A 16,060-nucleotide genomic window follows, 5' to 3' on the forward strand; every position below is an offset into this window, starting at 1 on the left:
TGAAATACCACGATAAATAAATTGGAACAAAGTAAGTTGCCCATAATTGATTGAAACCCGCGATATTAGAACGTGCGATATTTGAGGGTTTTATTGTTTATCGTTTTTGGCCCTATCTCTCATTGGTGAAGAAGCACTTTAGAAATTCTATTATCTGAATCTGTATCTTCACCAAGATTTAAACAATTCGTCCTTTTCACATACTTAACCTGCCCACCTGTCCACTAAAAATATTGATTGGAAGAGTCATCTCTTTTTCAGTTCCTTAGGTATATCTTTTGTAGATTCAAGTTTTTTTCATTTCTTTTTTCTTCCAATTTTTGTTTATGACCTTGTATAGGCATTGATTTAAAAATTGTGAATGTTTGCTTTTGAAATTTTTACTGGGTATTGCCAAGCTTGTCATTTATTAAACCAGGAAAGCCAGATTAATGAGTCGTTCCAATAGAAATGACGGGACACTTTTTCATTTTAAAGGGATGGTGTCTGCACGTATTAAATTAGACCATGTTTATAATGTCAACATGTTCATGTGTTTGAAGATGTATGGTGCATTGACAGTATTTTGCATAAATGTATTGGGAATGGAGAACATATTTTTATGAAAAAGCTTTTCTGATATAGGTGTGTGTTGCATTTCCGGTGAGTTGTCGCCCCTGTACACATTAGGGTGCTTCATAACAGGGGGTAAAAAAAAATAAAAGTATGAATATTCATGCTCCCTGGGTGTGCCTTTGTTTCATTTGACAGTAGAAACATACTCACCAAATATGAAGCAGATTGGAGGATGTTTAGGGGTTCCTCAAGTTGGCACAATATTGTTGAAATTTGCCAAACTGTAACTGACAACTTGCCGTCGAATATGCACAATGCAGTACACTTCACAATTAATATGGTTGTTTGATATTTTCAAAATCCACAGCAGTCATATAGCATGAAAGAATAGTTTTTCCAAGGAGACCAAGATGAGCTTTTTGACATTGCAGTGCAAAATGCCCTCTCCATAATGGACATAATTGTGCCAACTTGAGGAACCCCTAAATATCATGGAATTTTGTTCATTTTTGACGTATAAGTTCTTATGGGGTATTGGAACAAAGGCAAAATGAGGGAGCAGCAAAAATCAAACTTTCATTTTTTGGAACACCCAAGTACACATGTATATGTTCATTTTGGCTGTTTAATTTAATGTGTGTTCTTTTCTTTTTGTTACCTTTTAAGATACAAGGGGATCAAAAATCACTTTCTCTTCCTTCTTCTCTTCGCCACTCTGCCTTCTTCTTCTTCTTCCTCTCTCTCTCTCTCTCTCTCTCTCTCTCTCTCTCTCTCTCTCTCTCTCTCTCTCTCTCTCTCTCTCTCTCTCTCTCTCTCTCTCTCTCTCTCTCTCTCTCTCTCTCTCTCTCTCTCTCTCTCTCTCTCTCTCTCTCTCTCTCTCTCTCTCTCTCTCTCTCTCTCTCTCTCTCTCTCTCTCTCTCTCTCCCTCTCTCCTCCCTCTCTCCTCCCTCTCTCCTCCCTCTCTCCTCCCTCTCTCCTCCCTCTCTCCTCCCTCTCTCCTCCCTCTCTCCTCCCTCTCTCCTCCCTCTCTCCTCCCTCTCTCCTCCCTCTCTCCTCCCTCTCTCCTCCCTCTCTCCTCCCTCTCTCCTCCCTCTCTCCTCCCTCTCTCCTCCCTCTCTCCTCCCTCTCTCCTCCCTCTCTCCTCCCTCTCTCCTCCCTCTCTCCTCCCTCTCTCCTCCCTCTCTCCTCCCTCTCTCCCTCCCTCTCTCCTCCCTCTCTCCTCCCTCTCTCCTCCCTCTCTCCTCCCTCTCTCCTCCCTCTCTCCTCCCTCTCTCTCCTCCCTCTCTCCTCCCTCTCTCCTCCCTCTCTCCTCCCTCTCTCCTCCCTCTCTCCTCCCTCTCTCCTCCCTCTCTCCTCCCTCTCTCCTCCCTCTCTCCTCCCTCTCTCCTCCCTCTCTCCTCCCTCTCTCCTCCCTCTCTCCTCCCTCTCTCCTCCCTCTCTCCTCCCTCTCTCCTCCCTCTCTCCTCCCTCTCTCCTCCCTCTCTCCTCCCTCTCTCCTCCCTCTCTCCTCCCTCTCTCCTCCCTCTCTCCTCCCTCTCTCCTCCCTCTCTCCTCCCTCTCTCCTCCCTCTCTCCTCCCTCTCTCCTCCCTCTCTCCTCCCTCTCTCCTCCCTCTCTCCTCCCTCTCTCCTCCCTCTCTCCTCCCTCTCTCCTCCCTCTCTCCTCCCTCTCTCCTCCCTCTCTCCTCCCTCTCTCCTCCCTCTCTCCTCCCTCTCTCCTCCCTCTCTCCTCCCTCTCTCCTCCCTCTCTCCTCCCTCTCTCCTCCCTCTCTCCTCCCTCTCTCCTCCCTCTCTCCTCCCTCTCTCCTCCCTCTCTCCTCCCTCTCTCCTCCCTCTCTCCTCCCTCTCTCCTCCCTCTCTCCTCCCTCTCTCCTCCCTCTCTCCTCCCTCTCTCCTCTCTCTCTCCTCTCTCTCTCCCTCTCTCCTCCCTCTCTCCTCCCTCTCATAGATGAGGCCAAATTTCTGAAAAAGTTTAACGAAGGGGCATTTTTTAGTCGGAGTTGGTATCCAGTCTTTCTGACGTAACACAGGTGTGCAGATTATGAAAAGATCGGATACCAAGCTGAAATATTGGTTTGTGATCCTCAAAATTGAAAAACAAAAATGGCCAACAAAACCACATAAAAGTATCACTAACCAACAACATGTGTTCAACTGTAACTCTGAAAGTATTTGCGCTAGCTTTAAAAGTTAAAGACATAAATGTTCAGAACATGCATATCTACCAAACAAATGTACAAATTATATATAGTGATTTATTTTCTTTGCAAAAGAGCTAAAAATGTCTCTCTCTTCAAGCCAGGCCAAAATGTTCAGGCCAATAATATTAAATTTTGAATATTTTGATCAACATCGGAACGAGTTGTTTGTTTTTAATTAAACTTTGTAATTTTGCATGTAAATATAATGAATGTCAATAACTAGATATATTAAAGTTGTGTTACCAAATAATTGACAATGATATAAAATAAAAGAAAAAAAAAAAGAAAAAAATGAGTTTGTAATGTTTTAATATTTTATCATTATTACACTTTTAGACATGTGTTGCCATCGCCAAAGAAAACTCGAGAATGAAATATGTAATATTGGAATGTTCCATTTTGTTGATTTTTAACTTTAATGATTTTAATAATACAATGACTTAAAATTTAAATACATGGATGTTCAGAACGTGCATATCTACCTGACATGAAAAGGATTATCTGGTCCCTTTTCCGACTAATGGTGGCCTGGCTGTGTCAACTCCTACTGTGTATTAAGTATCTGTAAGTATTCTGCTTTCTTGAATCATAAGTTAATGAATATAATATTTAATGTTATTTCCAAAGACATGAGGCAATAACTTATACAGTTAAACACATAATTCTTATGTTAAATGTGACAGTCCAACATTAAAGCTCTCGTGCAAATGTCATCTGCGATTCAGGGGAGATAACTCTCAGTAGACGGATCTTAAGGGAGCAGTCATTTTTCTCTTCTGCACCCCATATTTTTTTATTGGTGAAATTTTATTTGCAATTTAAAGGTTCATGCATTATGCCTTTTATATGAAAGCATTTTATACCAAATATCTGCAAATGAATACCTGTGAGTTACTAACTTATTAGTTGATATATTTACAAGTTGTATCTTCCATTCAGGAACAGTTTATGGTCGAATAGATTTCATATTTGACAGATACCGAGATTAATATATCAAATCAGAAACACGACGAAGACTACTTGTCCAATATGACGTATAGTTGAAGGAAGAGATGTGCCACTTCCAAATTCGTGGTCAAACTTCCTTGCCTTACCAGAAAATAAAGCAGACCTTGCTTGCTTGCTCTCTGAGGAACTATCAGTAAATACAGCACTTGATTAAGAAGTTGTTGTCACATGTGGCTTTGCAGTTGACCATGAAGTCAAGTCATCTCATGACACCACAAATCTTATCCCACTTCGAGGGACCCACATAGAAGCAGATACACACCTTGTTCTTCCTGCTGTTGGTATTATTTTTGACAATGTTGTTGTATCTGCAAGAGATGCAGATGTCCTTCTACTATTAATGTCACGTTTCATTCATATGAATTGTAACAATCTCTGGATGATGATTGGAACTGTCACGAAGAGAAAGTACACACCCATTGGTCCAGTGTATCATCAGCTGCCACCCAGGTCTGCTGAAGCACTGCTGCCTTTCCATGCCCTTACAAGGTGTGATACCACATCCTGCATTTGTGGTCACACTAAGTGATCAGCCTGGAAAATATTTCTGCTTCATCATCACCTTCTTTGTGATGTCGGAGTGGGAATCCTGACCCTTATGAATCTCAAGTCATCAGAGGCGTTTGTTTGCAAAATATATGGGGTTGACAATGTACAGTTGGTTGATGCTAAGTATAGGATAATGTTTTATAAAATCCTACAAACCAGAAATGCTTCCACCTTCAAGCAATGCACTTACCTTCCACATACAGTGTGTGCATTACCAATCCATGATATGGAAGAAAGCTCATTGTCCAGTTCCACATCTTCTGGATGTTACTGAGATTGGGTGGAAAAGAGGGAACCGCAGGATTCCAACCTGTTCTGATGACTCTTAATCCAATTCCAGAAGCCTGTCTTCAACTTGTATCATGCTCTTCTCAGACAAGATGCCGAACTACTATATGTGCTGAAAATGTTGGAAAGCAAAGCTTTCATGTACTGCTGTATGTGGATGTAGACAGCCTAGTGACCATGATGGTTGTTTCAACAGCATTGCACAAGTTTAATAATTTCCTGTCTAACTGTACACATATAAGTTACACCTGATCCCTTGCATTATTGCCATGTTGCCTTTCTATAGCATTCAATGGTTACATAGAACTTTCTTTTGTCCATGTGATGTAAACTTTGTTTGAATAGTTTCCATTTATTCTTGCAGTTCCTTAAAAAAGTATTCACACCCCTTGACTTTTTCACATTTTGTTGTATTTTAGCCTGAATTTAAAATGAATTAAGTTGAGTTTTTTCGTTATTGTGGCTGATCTACACATAGTACCCCATAATGTCAAAGTGGAATTAATTTTTTTTTAGAAATTCTACAAATTAATTAAAAACGAAAAGCTGAAATGTCTTGCATCAATAAGTATTCAACTCCTTTGCTATGACATTCCATATTGAGTTCAGGTGCATCCAATTTCATGTGATCATCCTTGAGATGTCTCCACAACTTGATTGGAGTCCACCTGTGGCCAATCCAATTGATTGGACATGATTTCAAAAGAGACACACCTTTCTATAGAAGGTCCCACAGTTCACAGTGCATGTCAGAGCAGAAGCTCAACCATGAAGTCCAAGGAACTGTTCACAGAACTCCGAGATAGAATTGTGAGGTGGCATAGATCTGGGGAAGGGTATAAAACAATTTAGTGTGTTGAAAGTTCCCAAGAGCACAATGAACTCCATCATTAGGAAAAGGAAAGAATATGGAACTACCCAGACTATTCTGAGAGCTGGCCGTCCGACCAAACTGACCAACCAGGCAAGAAGGACCTCAAAGGAATAAATACTTATGTGAGTAAATTAGATATTTCCGTGTCATTTTCAGTAAATTTGTAAAAAAAAAAAATCGAAAAAAATGTTTCCGCATTGTCATTATGGGGTATTTTGTGGAGATCGGTGACAATTTTTTAATATCATTTAATCCACTTTAAATTCAGGCTGTAACACAACAGAATGTGACAAAAGTCAAGGGGTGTGAATACTTTCTGATGGCACTGTACATCTGAAAGTAAATTTAACCCAAAAGCTCAGTTTTCATTTGTATATACAGTACATACACAATGTCTTTATTTGTCATGTATGTGTGTATGTATTGTGGACAGGACCAACTTTCTGAAAATGGTTAATTTTAGATTTGGAGAGGCTTCCCTGAGGGGTTGTGGAGTATGTAGGGTTAAGAGAGAGGGAAGTATAGGTATTGCGAAAGTGAATGTGGACACTCTGTGTGCATCGATAATAAAAGCATGAAAAAACATTCATGTAATGCCTATTTTCTTATGAAAAAACACTTGTTCAAAATTTAATATTATCTGCCTAAAATGACATTTTAAACTTTTTTGCAAAGAAATAAATCACAATACGTATCATTTGTACTGTATATTTTTCAGGTAGGTTATTTTATTTATTTATTTATTGTTGTATACCAAGTCGAGGTTCCTGTAAGAGCTAATACACAGAAACATATAACAAGGCAGGAGACAAGAGGGGTTGGAGAGGGAAGCACAAAATAGTGGGGAACAAAGACATTAGGATATCTGTGGAAGGAAGAGGGATGGGGCGGGGTACATGGGGTAAACAAGATGGTACGACAGGGACTTTCAGAAAGGAAAACAGGGAATTTGAAGGAGGTGAGTTTGGGGTGGATTAACGGCGGAAGTAAAGACCAAGCTTTTGGATGGGGGAAGGCAAGAGATGTTGCTGAATAGCTGCTTTGAAGATCTTGAGGGAGGAATGGGATTGAAGAGAGTGTGGGACTTTGTTCCAAAGGTGGGGAAAAAGAGGAATGAAAGAGTGAAGGTGAACAGTGATTCTTGATTTTGGCAGTTTCACCAGAATGGGGTTTTTGGCAGACCTTGAACGCCCTGAGGAAATATAAGGGGGGCAGAACACAGACAGTGCATAGGGGGGGCAAGGCCAGAGAGAAGGCAGTAGAAAACAGAAAGACCACTGACCTGCGTGAGCACCGGCCCAAAGGGGAGAGCAGTACTCCATCAGACTGTTAATGAAAGCTTTGTAAGTGGTTAGAAGCTCAGGTGTGCCAAGGAAGGAGTTTGCACTATGTAGGATGCCCAGTCAGCAACTGGCTTCTTTTTTTTGTATACATTATCGAGTCTTGTATGAGAGCTAAAAATACTTTGGAAGACAGCTTGGAGATGTGGCTTTCCCAGGAAAGATCATGGCAGATAGTGAGACCCAAAAGCTTGAATCAGACTTCTTCAAGGGAATTTTTGAAAAAGTAGATTTGGGGGGGGATGGCGGTTCCAGACGGTCCTTTCGGAGAGACATAGTGAGGGTGTGAGATTTGTCAGGATTGAAAGACATGCTCCACGTGTTGGACCAGGTTGTGATTTTATCCAGATCTGCAGAGTGAAGAGGCTGCTGTCTGCCAATCAGAGGGATGACAGATGGTCCGGTGGAAAATGGATGAAGTGCAGAAGAATTGACAGAGTGGAGAAAGGAAGCATTGTAACAGATGGAATTTATCGACATGGGATGAAAGAAAGGTCGAATTGAACACAATATTTTGAATAAGAAGAACCAGGCGAAGAAGGGAAGTTGAAGCATTGTAAGAGACGGGTATTTTTTGTTTTCTTTTCTTTTCTTTTTTTGAAGATTAGGTAAGAGGGGGGAAAGATTAAAAGAAAAATTTGAAGAAAAGGTCATGAAGGTGTGTGGTGAAAACCTTCATGATCAGAGTGGGATTGGCAGGGAAGAAAAGGAAGAGGAAGATTCAATACAGGAAGTCACATGGTCATGTGGGGTAAAAGGTGAGAAGGGAAAAGGTTGGTTTCTTTTTAGTATTTTTTTCATATTTTAAGATGTGAAACAGTGGGTATGGTTGGAAGGGATAGAAGGAGCATGGTGGGAAAAGTAGCAAAAATAAAAACTGATGGTAATATGGAGAAAATGCAAATAAACACGATAGTGCACATAGATGGGAAGACAGGTAGGCCTCAGGGAAACCTTATATGACAAGACCAACGAAAACTCACCAAACAGCACAAGTTTTTCAACAAAACTGAACCAAGAACACACAGTAAACATGGAGGCAACAAAATAATAAAAACGCAACAAACAACGATCAGAAACTTATCTTTGAGAAAATCAGCAGAGACCCCTGTAGAGAACCAACTGTCTCCTCAAGTGGAGCCAGAAGTCCAAAATTTACACTTTCTGAACATTTACCTCCCTAATTTTTCATGTGCTTCTTGTACATATGCACTTTCTGAACATTTTACTTCCAATTTTTTTTAATCCAGCATTAATACTTTCAGAAGGACAGGTAAACACGTTTTGTTGGTCAGTGATACTTTATGTGGTTTTGGCAGGCATTTGTTTTTCAACTTTTTTCACCTGGAAGTTATGGAGATCGAGGGGTGTGGGGATGTAGTTTGACTTTTAGGTAGTTTGAGCATTGATGGGTGATTGTGTGCATGTGTATGGAGTGCTGTAGGTGGGGGTCTTGTCAAGGGGTGTTGTGTGGCTGATGTGTGTTTTTTAACCAAGCCCATGCCCCCTCTCCTGGGAGAAAAAAAAATACAAAAACTACAAAAAAAAAACAGTGTCTGATTAAGTGGATGATGGAAAGGCAGTGGGCATAGTATATCTAGACTTTAAGAAGGCATTTGATAAGGTACCACATCAGGGGTTGTTAGCCAAAGTGTGGGCTTGTGGAGTGGCTGGTCAGGTAGCTAATTGGATTGCAAACTGGCTTTATGATTGGAAGCAAAGAGTGGCTGTTAGTGGGAGGATGTCTTGCTGGGAGGATGTCAGTAGTGGGGAACATCAGGGATCAGTACTCAGACCATTACTATTCAGCACAGTGCCAGGCAACTATGCTTACGTCAGGTCAGTTCGTGGTTGACCTGCTACTGGTAACATGTAACCCAGTACTAACTGCCGCATGGTCGAGTTGGTTGGCGACTAATCTGGCTTCTCCACTCGACCCATCTAGTGAGGAGGGTGAGTGGACACCTGGCAGGATTAAAAACAAGAGCTGAAAAAGGGCGGATGAGCTTATCCAGAGCCAACGGCCATCCACAACTACACCCACCACTTCACCACCTCATGGGTCCTCACCACCAGGGTTAGGTCTCTTGACCTAAGGGTATCAGCTACTGCCTTGTAGGTGACTCTTGGGTGAGTAAAGGCAAGGGGACCACACCTCAATATCAAAGGGTGGCCGGAGGAGTGGCACCCACATATCCATTATAGCCATTGACAAGATTTGAAGATACTGTTCAGTATTTACATCAACGATTTGGATAGTGGGGTAATGAGTAAGCTTTCGAAATTTGCAGATGACACAAAGCTTGGAGGTAAGGTAGGTAGCAGAGGGGGTGGTGATCAGATTAGGGAAAGTAGTGATACTTGTATAGATTGGGCAAAAGATTGGCAGATGGAATTTAAAATGAGCAAGTGTAAGGTGTTGGGGACTGGGAAGAACAATGAAAATAGAGATTACAGGATGCAATGCGTAATTTTGGAGCGTGTCACACAGGAGAAGGATCTGGGGGTGGTAATAGATATGGTAGGTAAGCAGGCAACACAGGGCCAAGCAACTATAGGTAACGCAAATCGGGTTTTTGGTTGTATTCGGAGGGGGATCAATTATAAATCAAAAGACGTGGTGTTAACATTGTACAGGAATTTAGTGAGGCCACATTGAGAATATTGATGCCATTGAGAGGGTTAATCGCAGGGTTACTACATTGATTCCAGGCCTATCTAGACTCAGCTATGAGGAGCGGCTGAAGGAGACAGGGTGTTATTCACTAGAAAGGAGGTGGTTACAAGGAGATATGATAGAAATGTTTAAGATAATGAAAGGTACAGATAAAATAAGTGAAGATTAATTATTCAACAGAGTAGACAGTGATAGGACCAGGGGCCATAGCCTGAGAGTAAGGAGGAGTAGAGTTAAGACAGTAGCAAGGCAGGCGTCTTTTACTCAGAGCGTAGTTAAAGCATGGAATGGTCTCCTTGGAAAGGTAGTGGTAGCAGAAAAAGTAGATAAGTTTAAATTAGAATCAGATGGGTACCTGGAATTTATGGGGATAGAGGGGTATGGGGATGTTGATCGGACGTTTAGGTAGTTTGAGCATTGATGCGTGATTGTGTGCATGTGTATAGAGTGCTGTTGTTTGGGGTCTTGTCAAGGGGGGTTGTGTGGTTGATGTTGTGTGTTTTAAACCAAGCACATGCCAGATTTCCTTGTAAACTTGTAAACTCCTTGTAAACTGTGAGGGTCAAAAAACATATTTCAGGTTGGTGTCTATTTTTTCAAAATCAGCACCTTCAAAACAGGTTAAAAAGTGTTGTTGCTGACTTGTACTCAAAAACGCTCCTTTAACTTTTAAATGAGCCTTCTTTCAGAAATTTGGCCTCGTCTATCATTTTCATTATCTCTGCTGTTGAAAAGTAACAGAACATTTAGAAATATACAGTCAGTTTGTAAAGCTACTTGATGGAGCCTGAGGATGCCATATGGATACCATTTCTGCCTCTTCCATAGACACAAGTTCCCAGGCAGTGATCAGTGATGTGGATTGCATTTCACCACATTCACATGTAGGGGACTCCTTCATTCCCCATATAGTGAGATGAATCCTCACCTCCTGCATGTTGTGCTAACACATTGAAGAGCAATTAGATATCTTTGGTGCAAGTAAAGCTGGGTAGTTCCTTGAGTTGGTTCGGCAATAAGTGCCTTGTTCGCGACAATAAATGGCGGCTACATATCTTGCCATCGGCTTGTATTATCCTTACCAGACAATTAAAAAAATTCCTACATTTTAGTCATCCTTGAAGTTTGGGTGAATAATGTTGGTAATCCGGTTCACCTATGATCTTTATATCATATTCCTGGAGTACAGCAGTGTCTAGTCTGATGTCCAACGGCAATATATTGGATAGCACTCGTAGTTATGGTGGTGGTGTCGATTGTAGTGTATCACTGACCATTCCTACGGCAGTTTCGATTTTCTAAGCCTCATGCTTGTACTATTACACCAGACAAGAAAGCAATTCTCGGCTGTCGATAAAACCTACATCGCAGTTCCTTGATGTCTTCATAAATTTCTGTATTAACAACATGCATTTATATATGTGGTGGGAGAGGAGTTGGCAGTGATGGTGCTGATGGTGGTGTTGGAGGAAGTCGTTGTGGAAGATGCCCCAGTCTTGAATGAGCATTGGGGTTTTCACATGTCGTCAATGTTTCCGTAACTAAAAACCAATCCTGGATGGATCACCTCTCCATCACATTCTGTATAAATTTCCAGTGAGCAGCTGTGGTAATTGAACCCACACGATTGTGGCACTACAACAGAGCTTTACTCACTTAAACACCAACCCACTCATCTATATTTACTCTATTATTATTATTGTTTTGTATACAGCCGTTTGCTGCTTGTTGTATTATTGCTGGGAGAGTGATTGTTCTGCTGATGCAGTGCCCTCTGTTTCCAGTAAGCTGGTACTCATTTTGCCAACCTCAAAAGGATGGCAAACAGAGTCAACACACCTGGTGTTATTTAACGGAACGACCGCGGCTTGAACTCAGGACCCTGAGAATCTTAAGCCAACACCAGGCTCATGGACTCCTTTTGAATACTTGTATATCCCCTACATCTGCTGTACATCGTTCATTTCTCGCATGTACAGTTGTCTCAAAATGAACCCTACAGTGCGACATTGAGGACAAAAAAAAGAAGGAAAGTTCAAGGGACAATTATTAAATTCACGACTAGAAGGTACTGGAGTGTCTAACTTTTGGGAGATCCTGTGGACAGTACAGTACATAAACTTGACTGGATGTAAATGTCCCAAACTGAAGTATGGAACCCACTGTTTCAGAACATTCCATTCCCACATCCTCAGCAGAGGAGTAATTCCTGTCACGTTTCTTTTTCATTCATGAAACAACACATCATGACACTCCAACATGTATCACAAAACCATTTTTCCTTTCACGACCATGATGCATCCATTGCTGCCATTTTGATGTTAAAAGGTCGTGCAATGGTTTGATATGGTCAGTCGCATTTCCTCGAAATGGTGCAATTCATAAGGGAAAATGTTTTTCTAACTAATCACATTTACTTATTACAACGCGTGCGCTGTATACAATTGCACCGAGTTTGAAATGTCCCCGGTGTCTACCACGTCTCCGGTGTCCCCTGTCCCCCTGGCCGCCGCCCCCCCCCCCCACATGCCTCAAGACAGCCAACGACGGCCGTCCGGTAGATGCAGTGCATAACCGAGACGGAAATGGCGAGAATTGATGGAAATACCCGAGTATTTCAATGGAAATTTGTGAAACTAATGTGTTATACATGTGAAAACCATTGAATTTATTGCTTGAGGGAAAAAATCAAGAAACGCGCCCCTCTCATGTACGAACGAACGAAAGACGTCATTTCCGCCCACCATCGCATTTCACGTCGAACGTCGAACGCTGAAAGCTAAGTTCTTATGCTATCCTTCTTTTGCGGCCTCCTGCCACGCAGTGTCGAACGATTTCATTCCTTCTGTTATATATAAAGGTGCTTATCACAATAATAACCAGATTTTTACATTTCAAATATTAAGTACGCTTTTTAATTGTTTTTCAACTGAAAAAGCATAAATTGAATATTTTAACATTAGTGTACTCATTTGCTTCACCACACGTGCTGTATTGAAGGATTTCACTTGTTATATTTATACTGATGTGTTGAAAAAAATTTTTTGCCAGTTATTGGACGATTGTGAATGTCTTGTTCGTAGAAGTACTTGAACGTGCCACGAAGTTAGCTCATCACCATTTCATTCAGCACTGTCATGTTCATTTGGATTTCTCGAGCTGTTGAAGATTCCTAATTGTTTTGCCATATTTTTTTTCGATATTTCTTCTCTTTTGGTTTTTTTTTCTCTGACTTGCAGTATCGCTAGCAATCAATAGGCATTCCCAATATCATAAACCATTGCTAGACAATAATGTGCTGCTTACCCATGTGGGGTTTGTTTAGAGGTTGGAGTTCGGCGATTGCTGAACGAAGAACATTTTTCACAAGTACTCACGACATGTTGTCTCACAGGTATCCCTGTCATGATTGTCACCGAGTTCATGGAGAATGGATCATTGGATGCTTTCTTAAGGGTGAGTGCATTCCAGACTTAGCGATTCGAATGGTTTTCTCAAAGATTGAACACGCGGTGTACTAATCATTTGTGACTTGTGATTAATTTCGTTCATTTTGGATCTAATTCCTCAACTGTTGAGAAAGCAGTTTGCATGCAAAACTTTGTTACATTGTTCATTTGGCAATTATTCATTCCATTAAAATGCCCTTCCCCAAAAGGATGAACATCTGTGGCAATGTTTGCTCCACAAATCAGCTTTTGTTCATGTTTTGTGGACTGGGTATATCTCTCTCTCTCACACACACACACACACACACACACACACACACACACACACACACACACACACACACACACACACACACACACACACACACACACTTGGTTGAATATGGATTGTTAAGTTTATTCCAGGCAACACATCTTACTGTGGAACTGCACCACCAGTTTTTCCTTCTCATTTATGTTTTGTACTCTAATTGAAAAAGACTTGATTATTGTAGATTTTTTTTTTATTGCAGATCGACTTGAGCCAATTCATTTAAAGTTAATTGTTGCTGAGCATGTTTAGGAATTATTGTGTATTCTCAGGTGGGTTTATTGTTATCCTCCCCAGAGGAGTGGGTATTGCATTTGAGTCCGTTTGTCTACTTGTTTGTTTGTTTCTTTCTTTTTCGGCACAGAACGTGAGTTCGGTTTTTATCCGCAACCACTTGTCAGATTGACCCAAAAATTTCACCACTGGAAACACTACTCATGTGGAATGTTTCAATGATAATTATGACGTCAGAGATCATGTGGTGTGACAGCCATGTTGGAGAAAAGGAAAAATTTTGAACCTCTATCTCCAAAACTGCACCAAGGAAGAAAATTGAAACTTGGCACATGTGAAGCACTCAGCATGGGGAATAAGTATGATTTTAAATTCCACAAAAGGTATTGTCATCCTGCACTATCCGTCCGTCTCCTATTTTGACTTCTCCGACCAAACCGCTGGGTCAATCAGGCTGAAATTTGGCAGCAACATTCCTCTCCTGACTGGTAATGGGGATTGCAAAGCTCGTTCCAGTCAAATGATTTTAAGTTGGTCAAAATAGCCGACTTAGTAAATTTCTTCAAAAATCTTCTTGATACCCAACAGTGAGAATGCTACCAAATTTGGGTTACAACACAACTGTGTTGATGGATAATTGATCGTCATCTGGTCTGGCAGCCATATTGGATTGATTAAAAATCTTTAGATTTTTTTTTATTGACCCGCTTCATCGATCGACGTGAAACTTCAAAATTATGATCTCGTCAAGAAGTAAAATATGTTTTAAATTTCAACCTGATCAGATGCATGGTCTGGCAGCCAGAATTATTAAATTTTTAGATCTGGGTTCTTATTGATATATTTTTTAATAAGGCTCACTTGGCTGCACCTGGTTGGGTTTGAGGGAAGAGGAGTAGCAGCTCAACCCTGAATCTATCCAGGTTCCTCCTGATGACTTCATCTTTGCTTTTTGGTTGTTTGGGTTCCTTCTGATTACTCCAATGCAGGACTGTACCTCTTTGGTCTTTCATTTGATTTGAATTGAATTTATTTTAATCCCATTTTAAATTCAACAGAATAATAATAAACGTCATGGGTCAGGGTCAGGTGGCTGATTAAAACGGAGTTGCATCAAAGCCGGACATCTTGGTACCGAGTCATCACTGCCGGCAGTTATATAGTGGCAGTTGTCGTTATGTCTATGATGAATTACATAACACACCAGTACACAAACACCACACAAAACAAGTCCTGATGAGATTTATGAGGGAGGGAAAGGCAGTGGACATTGTATATCTTGACTTTAGGAAGGCATTTGAGAAGCTACCACATCAGAGGTTGTCAGGCAAAGTGAGGGCTTGTGGAGTGACTGGTCAGGTAGCTAATTGGATTGCAAACTGGCTTCGTGGTAGGAAGCAAAGAGTGGCTGTGAGTGGGAGGATGTCTTGCTGGGAGGATGTAAATCATGGGGTAGCTCAGGGATCAGTACTCAAACCATTATTATTCATCATTTACATTAATGGTTTGGATAATGCGGTAAGGAGTAAGCTTTCCAAATTTGCAGATGACACAAAGCTTGGAGGTAAGGTGGATAGCAGAGGGGGTGGTGATCAGATTCACGAAAGTATTGATACTTGCATAGATTTGGCAAAAGATTGGCAGATGGAATTTAAACTGAGCAAGTGTAAGGTGGTGGGGATGGTGAAGAACAATGAAAATAGAGATTGCACGATGCAAGGGGTAATTTTGGAGCATGTCAGACAGGAGAAGGATCTGGGGCTGGTAAAAGATATGGGAGGTAAGCAGGCAACACAGTGCCAGACAACTATCGGTAAAGCAAATAGGGGTTTTAGATTGAATTCGGAGGGGGATCAATTACAAATCAAAAGAGGTGGTGTTAACATTGTATAGGAATTTAGTGAGGGCTACATCGAGAATATTGTGTGCAGTTTTGGTCACCACAACTGAGGAAGGACATAGATGCCATGGAGAACGTTCAGTGCAGGGCTACTACATTGATTCCGTACTGAGCTAGACTCAGCTATGAGGAGCGGCTGAAGGAGACAGGGCTTTATACACAAGAAAGGAGGCGGTTATGAGGAGATATGATAGAGATGTTTAAGATAATGAAAGGTGTCGATAAAATAGGTGCAAATGAGTTATTAAACAGAGTAGACAGTGATAGGACCAGGGGGCCATAGCCCGAGAGTAAAGAAGAGGAGCGTTAAGACAGTAGCAAGGCAGGGGACTTTCACTCAGAGAGCAGTTAATGCATGAAATCGCCTCCCTGGAAAGGTAGTGGCGGCAGAAACAGTGGATAAGTTTAAATTAGAATTAGATAGGTACCTGGAAGTTATGGAGACAGAGGGGTATGGAGACAGGACATTTAGGTCGTTTGAGCATTGATGGGTGATTGTGTGCACGTGTACGGAGTGCTGTTGAGGATCTTGTTGATGGTGTTGCATGGTTGATGTTGTGTGTTTTTAGCCAAGCCCATGCCCCCTCCCCTGAGAGGAATAAAAAAATATATATAAACCATAAAAACTTTAAAATAAATAAATAAATAAATATTTTTGGGGGGGCATTTCCTTCCTT

General features: G+C 41.2%; 1 protein-coding gene across 6 annotated transcripts in view; it reads left to right on the top strand.

Moving 5' to 3' along the window:
- The window catches only part of LOC147028714 (ephrin type-A receptor 7-like), a 468,482-nt gene that overhangs the window by 302,984 nt on the left and 149,438 nt on the right, over window positions 1–16,060 (top strand). For all 6 annotated transcript variants that reach the window (XR_015057684.1, XM_085879384.1, XM_085879380.1 and 3 more), the window contains one exon: window positions 12,885–12,946. Coding sequence is in view for 5 of the 6 variants with exons in the window: in XM_085879384.1 (XP_085735510.1) it covers window positions 12,885–12,946 (62 nt within the window). In the remaining variant the exon portion in view is untranslated. The remainder of the gene's footprint in view (window positions 1–12,884; window positions 12,947–16,060) is intronic.

Source organism: Eptatretus burgeri, chromosome 4 (assembly GCF_056783735.1).
Source record: "Eptatretus burgeri isolate ZD-2024b chromosome 4, Ebu_testis_v1, whole genome shotgun sequence".
In the NCBI taxonomy this organism is placed as follows: Eukaryota; Metazoa; Chordata; class Myxini; order Myxiniformes; family Myxinidae; genus Eptatretus; species Eptatretus burgeri.